The 16191-nt window shown below is 45.8% G+C and overlaps 1 protein-coding gene across 1 annotated transcript; it reads left to right on the top strand.

Moving 5' to 3' along the window:
• Positions 1-1329: 1329 nt before the first annotated feature.
• On the top strand, positions 1330-3923 carry LOC142923779 (exosome complex exonuclease RRP44-like). Its single transcript, XM_076064759.1, has 2 exons — positions 1330-1508; positions 3215-3923. The coding sequence occupies exons 1-2, from the start codon at positions 1365-1367 to the stop codon at positions 3434-3436; spliced, it is 366 nt and encodes a 121-aa protein (XP_075920874.1). The 5' UTR covers positions 1330-1364; the 3' UTR covers positions 3437-3923.
• Positions 3924-16191: the final 12268 nt, after the last annotated feature.

Genomic DNA, 16191 nt, shown 5'->3' with positions numbered 1-16191 from the left:
ACATGCCATTGACTTTTCCAAGACGGAGGTTCTTTGTAAGCCATCTGGCTTCCATGAGAGATTCGTTCATGAGGCTATTCACATATACAAACACAGAGACAATTTCAACCGAGAAGATGGATTCTATCTTAGCAATCATTGGAAAGATTTGATAAATCATTTCAGTTCTTGATTGATTGTTCACACTTACAGTGGCTTTCAGACAGCATACATAAAAACAAATTTCGTCTCCCCCCTCCTCTTTTCAAAAAATAGATGGACTAGTCCTGGCAAACAGCCAATCGTTGCGCGTGACGCAAACGTTATTTTTATATATATATAAATAAATAAATATGCCGTTTTCAAAATAAATTTATGCAAACCGACACACCTGATGATGACCGTTTGAGTTATGGTCGAAACGTCGTGAGAATTTTTATTGTTTTATATATATTTTGTTATTTTGTTGTTTCTCTTTATGAATTACTGCAGTCACGAAAGCTTTAAATCAAAAACAATAAAGAAGTTAAGGTTTTACCTGGTTAATAACATCCTTCTAGATTGGAGTGTTACAGGCTGCTGCGGGGCTACATTGTGGGCAATAGAGGACAATGCAGTGACACAATTTGTTTTACTCTTCTTAATGCTCCCATGTCTGTGCTCCCCCACCTTTGCCAACGCGTACTGACCACCACGGTTAAGTACGGTAAAACCACCCCACGACCCGCATGACATGGGGCTGCCCTCATCCAGCAGTGGATTGACTTAACGAGCTGTGCATGTTCAACTCAAATATCTGAGTTTGTGAAGTGTCTTATATTAAGATTCTGTGTTGTTTTGGCTGGACATGATAATCGCTCATGTCCCGTCTCCACCCGTAGGGCATTGACTCTGGCATCCCCTGAGGTCCGATTCCACATTGACAGCGAAACCCACGACCCGATCGACCTGCAGACCAAGGAACTCAAGTGAGTCTCGTCAACAAGACACCTCCCATGACTGCAATCCGACTGTTGTGCAGATCTCTCTATCAGAATCAAAATATATATTTCTACTGGAAGAATCCGATGAGCTATAAAGATCTTTTTTCACAGATGTCCAGTTGGGGCAGGTCACAACGTTACAACAACAAACAATACAAGCACACGTTAGGATTGCAAAGTATTGGAAAGGTAAACAAATAACTTAAACAAATATACAAATACAACTAAACTATTTTTATCGTACCAAGTAAAACCCTGACCACAAATGATAGCTGAACAAAGTGGCTTATCACGTGGGAAATTTATTATCAGCATAATAATCTAAGATAAAGATTCTTGACCCTTGTGGTTGATGTGTTGTGGTGGCGGAAACTGGTGCGTGTACACAGGGAGACCAACTCGATGGTGGAGGAGTTCATGTTGCTCGCCAACATCTCCGTGGCGGAGCGCATCGTAGACGAATTCCCCGAGTGTGCGCTGCTCCGACGCCACCCGGCGCTTCCGACTTCCAACTACGACATCTTGGTGAAGGCGGCGAAATCAAAGGTAGAGTTAGAACCCCTTTTAACGACCACCCTTGTTAACTAATCGCTTAACAACGGGCCTCCATCGAGCTCAATGTGTAGGCTTAACCGACCATTTCCCTGTTAATGACGGGCTGTTGTAGGTACAGTAAATATGAATTAATGCCACGTAGAAGGGAAACAATAAAATAATAAAAATATAAAACAATAAAATTCTCACGACGTTTCGACTGCAACACAAGCAACCATCATCAGGTGTGAAAACCACAACAAGAAAATTTGAAAAAAGTGGCAGTTATTTTTAACGTTAGCACCACGGAGAGAGATTTGACAGTTTGTTCAGATGGACGAGTCCATCTATGTTTGGAAAAGAGGAGGGGGGAGACGAAAAATAATGGATGCGGTCTGAAAGCCACCTTAAGCGTGATCAATCAATTAAGACCCGAAATGGTTTATCAAATCTCTGTCCGTGGTGCTAACGTTAAAATAACCTCCGCTTTTTTCAAATTTTCTTGTTGTGGTTTTCACACCTGATGATGATTGCTTGTGTTGCAGTCGAAACGTCGTGAGAATTTTATTGTTTTATATTTTTATTATTTTATTGTTTCCCTTCTACGTGAATTTACCGAAAGAACCAAGAATATGAATCCCTGCAGTCACGAAAGCTTTAAATCAAAATGAATGAATGCATTTATTAACAGTGTTTATTTTAATATGATGTGTTTATAATGTTAGTATCTTTATGTAGTAATATCCATTGTTTAAATATTATAAAGTACGTTTTTTGGGTGAACAAGGGAAACTTTCGATGGTATCGGAACGAATTAAGCTTTTAACACGTATTTCCTATACTCGCTTAATGACCAAATCCTTTAATGCTCGTGTTCGTGGAACCAATTACCGTCTTTAAGAAGGGTTCTACTGTCTCTAGATTGCTGTTAACCTTCCTTCAATATCTTCTTCCTCGCAAGGAATTCAGAGGTCGCCGGGTGGCTCAAATTTTAGTTTGAGGTCTTTTGGTTTAACCGGGTGAGAACTCAAGAGACCATAATAGTCTCATTTGCAAGGGTCACCTGGGTCACCCTATGACCCAGAGATTACAGCTAGGACCCTGGCTTCAAAATCCAGCAGCCGCATTGAACATACTGTGTTATCAAGTGTAGGGAGTTGAAGGACTCGGCTCGTTTCCCAGCTACTCCACAGAAATAAGCAACAAAAAACCATCACGATAAATGTAGTACTGTATTTAATTTTAGATAAATTCCAGCACTGAAATGTTGAAATATCAGGTCGACTTATTGTGATGAACATTATGCTCAAAATGGGTGGGAATGTGCTACCCCCTACTGTGAAGCAGAGGTGTCTTGAAACGATGTCAGTATTGGCCTGAGCGAGCAATTGCAGGGCTGCACCTTTTACCTTTATCTTGAGATGTAGCCGTATAGTTTCCACTCGCCCTTAGAGGCAGAACAACTCAAAAGGTGTAACGAACCACAGACAACGCTGGAAGGCAGCCAGGCACTGTGCCAGATGTAGATTAATCCACTTGCTGTACTGCCTTCTCCTGGCAAGCCAGGTTATGGAAACCTGAATGCCTACAGGAAGTGCGCTGAATAACGTTTTCTTTCCAATACACCACAACCCTTGCTGCTTCCCCAGCACTGAACTACAAGCCACGTGCGGGATAGTCACCTCACAAACGCCGGTGTGCCCGATTTTTTTGCGCAGAACATCGAGATCCAGGTGGACTCGGCTAAGGCGTTGGCCGAGTCCCTGGACCGGGCGGCGGTGCCGGGAGCGCCACCATACCTCAACACTCTGCTGCGCATCCTGGCCACGCGCTGCATGATGCAGGCCATCTACTTTTGCTCCGGCATGGAGCCCGACACCCACCACTACGGGCTCGCCACCGCCATCTACACCCACTTCACGTCGCCCATTCGACGGTGACGTGCTCTGGCGTCAGGCACACGCGTGAAATCGACCTTCGCGATTATTGAGGGGACTATGTTGTTGTCTTGGTGTGGTCTGGGACTGTGCTGCCTTTCCCAAGTTTAGGAATTTATTCATTAATTGATGTACTTATGCAATGTTAATTTGTCATTATGGCACACCTCCGATTAGCACGATTGGCTACGTACTTGTATATCTTTTTTCTATTATTTACTTTTAGTGATTTGTTTACCTTTCCTATTCTTAGCACTCCTATCATCTACCTAGTGGACATCTGTCAAAAAGAGCTTTTATCGCGAATCGGATTTCTCCAGGATAAAGATTCAGATTTTGACTTATTTTTCTAAAAGGTCCTATAAACGGGAAGTTTGGCCAATTCCTTAAATGGTTGTTTGGCTTGTGTTGGAGAAAAACTAGAGGATCCGGAGAACACCAACGCCTACAAGGAGGGTGACAGTGTTCCACGTGCAGAATCAAGAATCCATTGCCGTGTTGCAGCGGCGGCCAAAAGTGAATTGCAATTCTGCCATGGATCGCTAACGATTTTGTTGTGGATCTTAAATAAGAACACAGATATGAGCAGGCAGCAATTTGCGTTACATATGATGACAAATAAAAAATCCTCAACAAAGAATTAAATTCATACATTAACAAAGATAATTTCCACCAGCAGATGGTGCTAGAACGTGGTATGTCCAGAGTACAGTATTCTATCACAGCGTTAAATCCATCTGAGTCATTGTTTGCGTAGCTTTCTGGTGGATCGTGAAACCCGCTGAGATCCACCAGAATGAATCGCGGTGCTTGGTGGATTAATACCGCTGCTCCGTTGGCATCTCGTGGCCATACCGCAGCCTGTATCTACTGTAAATTTAATCTTCATATTAAATAGAGGCTACAACAAATGTTAATATTGTTGTTGTTGTCTCCCTGTACCGTTACAGATACTCGGATGTGATTGTGCACCGGCTGCTGGCCGTGTGCGTGGGCGCCGACCCCACGTACCCGGCGCTCACCGACAAGCAGAATCAGCAGCAGCTCTGCAACAACCTCAACTACCGCCACAAGATGGCGCAGTACGCCCAACGCTCGTCTGTAGCTTTCCACACGCAGGTGGGAGGCGGAAGTGTGGGCCACGTGGAGCTTGCACGGCGTGTGCTTAGGCACCTGATAATGCGTCCATTCGTCTCTTGAAAACCATTTTTAAGGTCACGAAAGCAGGCATCGTATTGTGCGTGTAGTAAGAATCAATTGTTTTCTATTCGCACGCTTACGTGTGGTGGTGCCGTGGCTGTACTGGTTGGCTACACTTGACATTGCTTTTCAGCATTCTTCTGTGTTTGCTGAAAAACCTAGTCACTTGGCACATTTGCCCATGATGTGACAACTTTATTTGATTGGCTCTGTCAGGTGATGGAGGATTATAGTCAATACAATTGACATTGTACCTTCACGATTGAACTCAAAATAATCCCCATGACATGATGCCAATAGCACAACTGGAATAAATTAGCGGGGGGATGCAGGAAAATTACCTTAAATTTTGTTAAATAATTATGGGCTTGGTAAGTGATGCGCGTGTGTCTGCTCTTTGCCACGTAGCGGTGATTACCGGCTGTTGTTGTTGTGGTCTCAGTTGTTCTTCAAGACTAAGAGAGTGGTGAGCGAAGAGGGCTTCGTGCTGTTTGCGCGCAAAAACGCCGTGGTGGTGCTCATTGTTGTTGTGGTCTCAGTTGTTCTTCAAGACTAAGAGAGTGGTGAGCGAAGAGGGCTTCGTGCTGTTTGCGCGCAAAAACGCCGTGGTGGTGCTCATTCCCAAGTACGGCTTGGAGGGGACGGTTTTCTTTGACTCCAAAGATCTCAAGCTCAACGTTACCTTCGACGAGGAGGTAGGGCATGTGTTCACTTAACCGGAGACATTGGCATTTCCTGAACGGCTGAATTCTGCATTTAAACCCAGGACTGGCTTAATGCACTGGGACCCAAGCCCCCTGACCATCTCTCTACGATTAGGTTTCTATCAGACACACAGACACTTGGTTTAAGGTGGAAGAACGCAGTGAGATACGAAGCTCCGTTTTTTTTGCCATTTGGCAGTGTGGACTATTACAGAGGAAGTTACACCGGTGGATACATTAGAGCCGGATGGCTCACAGGGCTATACCAAAATAAACTGAAACTGAATTAAATGATGTAAATGCGTTTCAAATATAAAACTGTCACAATTAAATTTGCTTTGGAAATAACTGCCATGACGGAGCCCGTATTGTCACGGAGAGGACATCACATTAAAAATACAGTAAAATCCTTCAGATCCGGAAGAATTATAGAGAAAATCTAATGCTTTCTGTAAACAATGAGAAACTCGAAGGGCAGAAAAGTACTTGTAGAATAAAAACAAATTAGGGAAATAGTAGTTGATGCAAAAAGTGATCTCTAGATGGCAAAAAGCACATTTGTCATCAGTGGATCCGGTCCTTTCCAGCATGCCTTGCATGCCGCATTACATTGTCACTCTGCGTGGATAATGCACACAGCCTAATTTGGACCAGAAGCTCAAAAGGGTCAACATTTGCAGCCATATTTTAGGTATGTTCTTAACTGCAATTGTGCACTCCATATAACCTAAGGGGGGTTGCATCTACTCCTTAATGATGGCCAAATAAGGCTTTAAAATTCCTTGGCTGGCCCGCACATCACGATCCCTCGGTTGGTTTGGTCATTGCAGCCATCGGCTTCTCATGCCTGATTTTCAGCTCGCGGTGAGGTGGCCCAAGCGGTATTGCATTCGCTGTGTGTTGTGGAGATTTGTGTTTCAAACTCGGTGGCCACTCCGGTTAATACTGTGGTGTGTCTTCTTTGGTTCTTTCGGTAAAGTCACGTAGAATGAGAATAAAATAATAAATTGATCAAATAAAATAGCACAATAATATTATCACGACGTTTCGGCCACAACACAAGCAGCCTTCATCAGGTGAAGGGACGAGACTGTGTTGTGGCCGAAACGTCGTGAGAATATTATTGTGTTATTTTATTTTATCAATTTATTATTTTATTCTCATTCTACGTGACTTTACCGAAAGAACCAAAGAAGATGAATCCTTGCAGTCACGAAATCTTTAAATCGAAACTGTGATATGTATTAAGCGTAAAATATTTACAGGCTATCCGCTTTAACAGTGGACGTTAAAAGATCCTGTAACATTATTCGTGTGCCAGCATCATGGTCCAAGGTTGGCAAATTACATGCAAATTACTTATTTGGGGAGCACATATCAATCGTTCGCCTCCTTTTACAAAGACGTAGCAGTGACCTTGAATGCAAACGTTTTTAGAATCAGTGAGGCTTTTCTGAGTGACCCATGTAATAGTATGAATAATAACGTTGGGTTTACGTCAATCCGTGCTTGTGTGCAGGGCACTTGGCAGAGAGCAGTCAGCGGTAGTGTAGCGGTTAGCGCTCTGCGCTACGATCCCGGCGACTTGGGTTCGATTCCTTCGCACGGTCAACACCAGTGATGATTATCTGAACCGGTCCTGGGCCTCGCCTAGGTTGACTCGGAACTCAATTGAATGCCTGCTGCGGTGTGTAAACATCGCCACTGGGGAGACAAAGGCGGCCGGGCATGGCGCTGGCAACCCACCCCCTTGTGTGCCGTGCCGGCCTTCATCTGTGCTCCTCGCCAACAGCACTTGCCCCAACAGTCTGTTAAGGCTACATTGGAGATATGTCTTTGTGTTTTGTGTAGGGCCCCACGCTGTGCGTGGAGGGCATCGCGCTGAACATGTTCGACCGCGTGTGCGTGCGCGTGTCGCTGGATTCGTCCAACCTGCAGCACCAGCGGATCCGCATGCACCTCGTCCGCCCGGAGGTACTCACCGTGCGGCGCGACGCGCAACCTCGGAATACCACCGATTTGTATTGTGACCATGGTGCTGTTGCTGTTTGCTGCGCCAGCAGTAGTGCACAAAAAACAAACGCTCGCCGCATCGGAACGTCAGCGGGCCGAAAATTAATGGCACAAGCCACAGCATAGCGCTTGTTGCCATGCAACCCAAACTGTGGGACCGTATAGTAAACCCATAGAGACACAGAGATACATAGGAGATACAGAGAGACCCATTATGATTCCTAGATATTCATAGAGACTCATACAGATACATAGCAGTGCATTAAAAACAAGCTCCTGTACGATTGTGGCCATGCAACCCAAACTATGGACTACATTTTACACCACTGTAGTCTGCGCTCCTTGAATGGAGGGGGTGGCAAGATGACACAAACTCTCTCCTGAGGCTCTCCCGTAGCTATCAGACCCATACATTGGCATTTAGCCCCTGAACGTAATACCCTTATAACACAGGAATAAAATATAAACTCCGGTCTTGGATGGAAAAAATATATGTATAGCTAGCATTTTGAGCCGCAGTCTGTTGTCCTATACCTCCTGTAACTGGCAAATTGGATATAACGCGATGATGAATGTATGAAGGAACGCATTTTTTGTATAACGCGGATCCAAACTGGATATAACTCGGTTGAATGAATGGAACTACGTCGCGCGAGTAGGAATAAGCGGTCGTAACGGCTGCCTCGGCGTAGCATCACACAAGGCGGGATGCTGCTGGATGCTTCTAGATGCTACCCACGTTCCTTAGTCTTTGTTCAGCCTGTGTTACGCATCTCACGCGTTATTGCGGACTGCGCTTTACCCCATATAATATATTATTTATTATAACACGATTTTTCCAAAACGCGGTGTTCTTGAGGTACGCAACTACCGTATTATAGAACAGACTGTATATCCAAAGACTATGGGACACTATCCCTACCTATATCAGTTGTGACTGTCCGTGTGTTCAAATCCAGCTTGAAAACATCGTTATTAATTGGCTTTTCCTGGATTCTGATTGGTTATTACTGTGAGGGGAATCATTATGATTAGCTTTTATTGCATTTTGCATGCTGTGTAAAGTGTCAGTATCACTGTCATTATTGTTATTATCGGCTTTTACTTTATTTCTATTGGCTTGTATCTATACTTGAGTAGTTTTTTAATGTCCAGTGCTTTTTTGAGATATTTCGATATGCAAGGTGCTGTATAAAATAGATTTTTATTATGGCCCTAGTTCATTGCACAAGAAGGGCCATTATCTGAAACGTGACCTATTTAAATGATGAATGCGAGTTCTCAAGATACCAAGCTAAGTCAGGGTGTGGGAGCCTTGGTAGATATCAGATTTCTTAACAAAACTCCATGAGTCTGTTCTGCATGGGTTTCCTCCGGGTTCTCTGGTTTCCTCCCATATCTAAAAATAAGCATGCGTTGAAACTGGTATTAAGGTAGTTTACGTATCGCCATGGGCGGCAGGGTGGCACATTGGTAAACCCTTGTGTCTTGCAGCAAGAAAACTGGGTTTGATTCCCAACTAGAGTGTGTTACTGTGTGGAGTTGTCATCTTCTCTCTCCGTGTTCCTCAAAAGTCTTCAGACTTGGCGAAGTTTTTCAGTGTTAATAAGTGTAATGATAATGTATCACATTTGTTGGAAATACTCGCAGATGTGTGTGTGAGAGCATTGGTGTAGTGGTTAGCACGCTGCGCTATGAACCCGGCAACCCAATTCCCACTCACCGCCAACACCAATGAGGATTATCTGAACTGCTGTTTTGCCTACCCAAGGTCAACTCTTTCTTAAATGAGTACCTGGTGCAGTGTGTAAACATCAGCACTGGGGAGAGGTGTTGGCCACTTACCCCCTCGTGGGCCATGCCGCCTAACAGCAGCACAGTCTGTTAAAGGCTTATTTGGGTGACTATCTTTGTTGTACGTTTGTGCCATTTGTGTGTCCGCTGTCACAGATTCCAGGCTACAACCCTGCGGAGTCCACCCCATGGGGCTCGCCTTCTCCCCGGCCTAAGAAACCCAGACAGCACTAGTGTATCGTGGATGCGGTGTCAACAAGATGTCGGAGGAGGTGCATGAGTGGGCACACACTCTGGGTTTTACATCTGCAGAGTTAATTAAGTGTACATTGTGCTCGCAAGCAGAGGTGAACAATTTAAAAAAAAAAGCAGTGGCGGTTATGAGAAATGTTTCCCTGAAGTAACAGACGGTTTGCACTCTGAACTTGCAATCCAGAGTTCACCGGTTCTTCGTTCTCCTGGCGCAGCGGTTCAAATGGTAGCGCATTTTTTTATTTTTATTTTTACCTTGCCAACCAGTACAATCAGCCAATTAAGGTGTATACGCGTCAAGATGTATGAAAGGTTTAGGATATCTTATGCCCCACTTCTTTGCCAGCCAAGACACTGACCCCCTTGTGATGAAGGTGATTTCACAAAAATATTGGTTACTGAATCGGTGGTGTGTATTGACTAACGCAGCAGTGTCCAACCCACAAAGCACTGTGATCCATTCTGGTATATCTCAACATGTTCCGTGATCTACCAGCAATATATGACCAACAGTTACATGCCAAGTGCTAGTGCGATCTATTGGTTTAAAATATATATTATTAATCCATTAATTCTTAGTCGGGGATTTTGTTTTGCCATCTGCTATAACAAGAATTGCTTTATATTAGAGGTGTTTATTCCTATTTGTCCTGAGATCCACAATCAAAATCTTTTGCGATCATCCACCCATGGATCGCGATTCACATATCGGCTACCACTGATCTAACAGTTGAAAACCAGTTTAACACGTAGGCTTTCGCGACCAATATCCATAACACTGGTTTTTTGGGTTAGATCGCGTAATAAATATTTAAATGTGTCGGTAAACCCGCCACCACCCGACACAGCCAATTCGAAAGGTTTGTCACATTAACAGAACATGCCAATTCGTTACTAGTAACATCACACCGGTGTCTTGGAGAGCAAAGCCACAACATTTACAATCTGAGTACAATGTTTCACCAGTAATTACAACCAGCTTCATCAGGCGACAGCCAGATTCGTGGAGAATCCTCGTCCCTTAATGCGCATGCATAATGTGTGTTGATTAACATATAAATAACCCAATCGGCAATGGATACCCATAGTCATATGCATTCATTGATTCCCCTCCCAATTCGCGAAAGAAGTGCTCACAAGTGATGGCTGTCGCCTGATGAAGCTAGTTAGTGCTGGCGAAATGTTGTACTTAGATTGTAAATGGTGTGGCTTTGCTCTCCAACACACTGGTGGACTGTACTAGTAACGAATTGACATGTTCTGTTTACGTGACAAACCTTACTAATTGGCTGTCGGGTGGTGGTGGGTTTAACAACACATTTATATATTTAAACGATCTAACCCATAAAACGCGTATTATAGTTGAAAACCTACAATTGTGCCAGGTTTGGCCTGTCGGAGTGGGCCATTAGGGTGGCCACTCAGAGTGCAAAGCTCTGGGGAATCCGAGCAAGAGCTTCGAAGTATGATTGTGCACGGTGACACCCGCAGGGGTCTCGTGATGGATGGCAAATGGAAGATTTTTTATCGCGAGAGGATTCCCTGCAAGGGATGTTAGGTTACTTATTCTTGTGAGGATGCCATTTACTGTATGAAGGGGCAGCGGTCAGCTGCATAGAACAGAGTATAAAATTACCCGAGCTGTTGCTGTTTAAATCGTCGGTTTAACGGAGAATTTCACCTCAGGTTTTTTTACACAGCTGCCCCACCCCTCATCGGACTCTGTGCAATCACACAAGGAATGTTTTTGGAAAAAATGTCGGTGTCAGAAAATTTTAAGGTTTAATCGTTTACAAATGGACATTTCGTTACAGCTTGTCCTTTAGACGTGCAAAGATAATTTCTGACAATATTGACACGTTTTCAAATTGTTTCGTAAATGGTCATAACTTTGCTCATGTATATACAGTACGTGGGCAATAATTCTGAGCTCCTGGAGTAGTGGTAAAGATTTTAGCGAGTTGATGTCTTTGCGACTTTGTGTAAATGTGTTTAACATTTTTTAGCTGAATCGTATATTTACAAGCATGTACACATGAGTTATACGCGTTTATATACAAAATTAAACCGATTTATTTTCCATGCATCTTCTGTTATTTTGGTTACTTTAAGTTACGTTTTCCACTGCTGGATGAACATCTCGCCACGTGATGTTGGATGTCAGGTTTAGTTTGACCATACTTCACCATGCTGGTCACTGTTGGATGATAATAATGTCCACTTGCAATGCACCACCGCGCAGTATTCACTCGCCTTCGAATCGAATCCTGCACCGCCGTTTCACATGCAAATTTGATTCTCAATCCCTGGGCCAACTTGCTCCTGATTAGCATGCGATTTGCCACATTTCGATCTCGGAGGTGATTAAATGCGCCGGCTTCCAGGCTTGTTGAGCCGCTCGGAGCCCAATTAACGAAAATTGTTGCCAAAGCAAAAGCGTGAGCTCGAATGTTTGTCCGTGTTCTTTTCAAACCACCAGTCGAACGCCGGCCTCTGCCCACTCCGACCGTACGGAGGCCCTGGCCGTCGGGGAGGCCCTCATGGTGCCTCACGGCAAACGTGGGGCCCGGGTGGGCGCGTCGACGGTTGATCGCGTACAGGCGGTGCAACTCCCACAAATGAAACATCACACCTTGCTGATCTCGTGACCAGGAGCATAAACGATCATCACGCAAACTCCGGTCATCCTCGCAGCAGCAGCTCTTGGCCATCGAACAAAGACGATCACCGCTTCCTTCCGATATTAGAAGCCACGAGCTATGAACGACTCGGAGGTTCGAGCAACCACAGCCGAGTTGGAAGGCAGCAGCAGCCCAGGCGGTGAGCCAGCTCCAAAATCCCCCAAGCACTGAAGTTCTCGATTTAGTACATTGAAAAACACGACGGTAAGTGAAACGTAAATCGAAACCAATTTTTCCATTCACTTGAGGGGCCGTCCATAAATGACGTCACGCAATTTTTGACCTCTCGTCACTCGGCGTCACAAAAAGTCAGACCCCCCCCTCAAATATGACGTCACAAAGCTCTGCCAACCCCCCAAAACCATATTTCCATTTTGAAAATAAAACAATGCTTCAACTATTGTCATTGTAGTGCGTGGCGCTGCACTGATGTTGTAGGAGTGTTGTAACAATTAGTGTTATAACAATTCTATACTTAAAGTTGCGCATTTTGATGTGACGTCACATTTCTCAAACCCCCCCTTCCCCTCGTCACACATCATCGCAAATGTCTGACCCCCCCCCCCCCCCCCCCGAGGTGCATGACCGCATTACCGTGTTCATTCTGTGAAGGGATGAGGAAAAGGAAGAGGGAAAAGCATCCAGCGTCGCCGCACGCAGGCAACGTGTTTATCACAGTGGACAAAATATAAAAATACATATATATGTAGTGGGTTCCACGGAGACTGGAGACGTCTTTAGAGGCAACACGGTTTATTTGTAACTATGAACAGAACTCCCCTTAACTCCCACTATCTAGGGAGGTACAGCCTCCGGGCTAGCGTGCCCTCGCACTGATCAAACCTGGCTCTCAGCCCTCTGGCTATCTGTGCCCTAGGGGAGGCTAACTGACCCGACCCAGCCAAGGTACGGGTCCTGACCACTGGTCCAAGCTCGGCCCGGTCCTTACAAGGACGTCGGGCTCGAGGTCCCAGGGTCCTAGCTAGGGAGGCTACTCTGACCCGACCCAGCCAAGGTACGGGTCCTGACCACTGGTCCGAGCTCGGCCCGGTCCTTACAAGGACGTCGGGCTCGAGGTCCCAGGGTCCTAGCTAGGGAGGCTACTCTGACCCGACCCAGCCAAGGTGCGGGTCCTGACCACTGGTCCGCGCTCGGCCCCGACCCTTATAAGGATGTCGGGTCCCAGGGTCCTAGCTAAGCTGGTCTTCTGTTCTTCGTCTTCGGAGCACTGCCCCGAGCTGTCCAAGAGGTGCCCCTTTAATACACCTCTCGGGGGCTCTCCGCCCCCGGTACCGCTCCCTCTCTAGAACCTTCCAGGGGGCTCTGGAAGAACCCCCCAACCCCTCACCTGGGGCCTGGCTCTCTCTGTCCTTCCCCAGCTCAGGGTGGCACCCCCTATAGGCCTGTGCCCGCAACTGCAGGTAAGTATACCGACGGTATAGGATGTGCATTTATTACGCTACATCTATGCGGAAGTAGAGAGGAGTGCAGCTGCTAGGCTGAATCATATGAATAAACAATCAAATCTAGAAATATCCTTTATGTACCCAGGAGAGCCACATTGAGTCTCGAGACTCATTATTAGCTCCGAGCTGCATTAAGATGTTTGGACAATTTCAAGCATCAGGGTTCGGCACGTAGGAGGAAACCGGAGAAACGCGCAAATGTTGTGAAGCTGGCTTGGTGGTAGAAGTCAGTCCAGAACATTTGGCCCCACACCTATCACTGTAACGAATCAGTGTTCTACGGGGGCATTCTAAGCGAGGACTGATTGTATTAAAATCTACTTTGATCTACGAATCGTAATGTATCAATAATGTTAACGTGTAACATGCCCCACGGTTTTTCTTAATCTGGAAGGAGAGAACAACGGATGATCTGTGTGCTGATGATGTTGGTGATGATCTCGTAATGGCTGTTCACTTCGAGGAGTGGGAGAGTCTGATGGTGAACCTGGATCGTGCCAATAAGAGGTAGGGCCTTACGATTCGCCCTACCAAATAAATCAAAGCAGTACCTGCCTTGATATTTTGTATGTCTTCAAGGACTCCATCCCCTCAACTCCGCATGATAGGTAGTTGTGGAAAGAGTGGAGGTATTCCCATATCTGGGCAGTTGTTTATGACCAGCTCCGATTTCAGAGCGGAGGTCTTACTCTGAATTAGTTCAGTGGCATATCCTTTTTTTCAGCTGCATAGCGCTGTATAAAAGTTACATGGCCTATCACTTCATACAAAGCTCTGGTTCTTTTCTGCCAAACTTGTCCTCTCCCTCCCAGCTATAACCTCCCGAAAGCAACATGTGACCTTTGTTTTGGCGTGACAAACACCATTGAAAGCAAAATACCGAAAGTGTAATGACTACACGTAATGCAAGAATCTCAGTTGTATTTCTCAACGGGTATTGAATATGAAGTCCCAGGAGTGGTGAAGGTGCATCAGCCTGCAGACCCACAGGTGGCAGCGGTGGATTGGCCTGCAGACGTTGGGGTGGTGGTGGATTGGCCTGCAGACGTTGGGGTGGTGGTGGATTGGCCTGCAGACGCTGGGGTGGCGGCGGTAGATCGGCCTGCAGACGCAGGGGTGTCGGTGGTGGATCGGCCTACAGACCGAGGGGTGTCGGCGGTAGATCGGCCTACAGATGTAGGGGTAGCGGCGGTGGATCTTCCAGCAGTAGCCGACCAGTGAAGTTCTCGAATAAATTTACGCAATTTTCCGAACCTGGTGGCTTTGGCACAGGCGGTGGTGGTGGTGGATCTCCCAGCAAAAGCTGGGGAGGCAGTGGTGCATCTGCCAGCATGAGCTGGGTTGGGATGACAACGTTGGATCTCCCGGCAGCAGCCGGGGTGGTGGTGGCGGTGTTGGAGATGCCAGCTGCAGTCCGGGTGGGGGGGTCGATGCATCTCCCAACAGCATCCCTGGTGGTGGCGGCGGAACTGCATGTGGCTGCCAGGATGGCGTTGGAGGCAGTGGTGGTGTTGGTGGAGACCGTGGCCGTGGATTTCTCCAGCTCCTTGAGCTATCGACGCATCATTTCCAACTGCAGATGGCGCTCCACATTCTCCCGTTTGTATAATTGAGTGCAGGGAAATCATCGACAGTTTGGTCAACATTAGCCCCTACACGAGCCTTCTAATCATCGCAACTCTTAAAAGTATATCGCTCATATAATGCACATCATTTGAGTCACAACAAAAATTACATATAACACATCGGGCTGTGAAAATTACGGCTTCGTATTACCAATATCTTGCCTGTCCAGAGAAGCCCATGAACTAACGTTGTACATACAACTCATAGACTCAGAGGCCCATAGACTGAGTTACAAATAGCAGTGGATAGGGCCCGGAACGGTGTGGTGGTAGTGAAAATATGAACCCAACTGCGTCCTTTTCAATGGAACCAGGGACCCAAGTGTCATCATAGGCTTTCCCTCGCAATCGAGGATTGCCTTCCAGAGAAAGTTTTGATTTTCTGTGGGTCCAAAGATGGCCAATCTGGGATCGACAGATTCTGCCGCAACTCTGGCACATGTGTCCAGAAATAGTGGTGGGTGGAACTCCATTAGTCGGGCTGCAGGTTGTTGTTTCCGCCATTCCCACTTTTTCTGTTTCTGCTGTTAAGTTTTAAAATGTTTGGCTTCTTGAAATAGACTGTCTCCATCTGAGGTGATCCTGGGAAAGATACTCCCTTGAGTTAGTGTCGATGGAGCACTTCTTCATGTTGGACTTGAGGACATCCTTGAAACACTTTCTCTGACGAACTACATTCTCCCACTTCTGGTTAATCAAGTTTGACAGTTTTTCATTGAGGCATTGGGGGAAGAGGTATTGCTTAATGGAGTCCTATAAAGCTTTAATGTTAATCTTCTGTAGACATCTCTTCCGATGAAGCCGTCACTTGGGAGCCAGTTTTATGAGCATGGTCAGATGAGTCGATGATCAGTCCAGCCACCAGCAGCTACTAGAACAGCCTGGATGATGCAGACATCTTTGGGATCCTGGGCATGGACAATGACGTAATCGATCAAGTGGCAGTGCTTAGATCACGGATGATGCTATGATGTTTTGTATTTGTTATTCTGGTGTAACAGGGTGTTGATGATGATGACTCCA

Source organism: Petromyzon marinus, unplaced genomic scaffold, assembly GCF_048934315.1.
Source record: "Petromyzon marinus isolate PM22_M1 ecotype Great Lakes invasive population unplaced genomic scaffold, UKy_Petmar_22M1.pri1.0 PM_Scaffold_7, whole genome shotgun sequence".
Classification (NCBI taxonomy): domain Eukaryota; kingdom Metazoa; phylum Chordata; class Hyperoartia; order Petromyzontiformes; family Petromyzontidae; genus Petromyzon; species Petromyzon marinus.
This window is presented reverse-complemented; position numbering and strand designations above follow the sequence as displayed.

Excerpts from the sequence above, each read along its gene's own strand:
- LOC142923779 (XM_076064759.1), top strand. The coding sequence starts at position 1,365 with ATGGTGGAGGAGTTCATGTTGCTCGCCAACATCTCCGTGGCGGAGCGC. Across the intron at positions 1,509-3,214 it reads TGAAGGCGGCGAAATCAAAG|AACATCGAGATCCAGGTGGA; the intron begins GTAGAGTTAGAA and ends TTTTTTGCGCAG.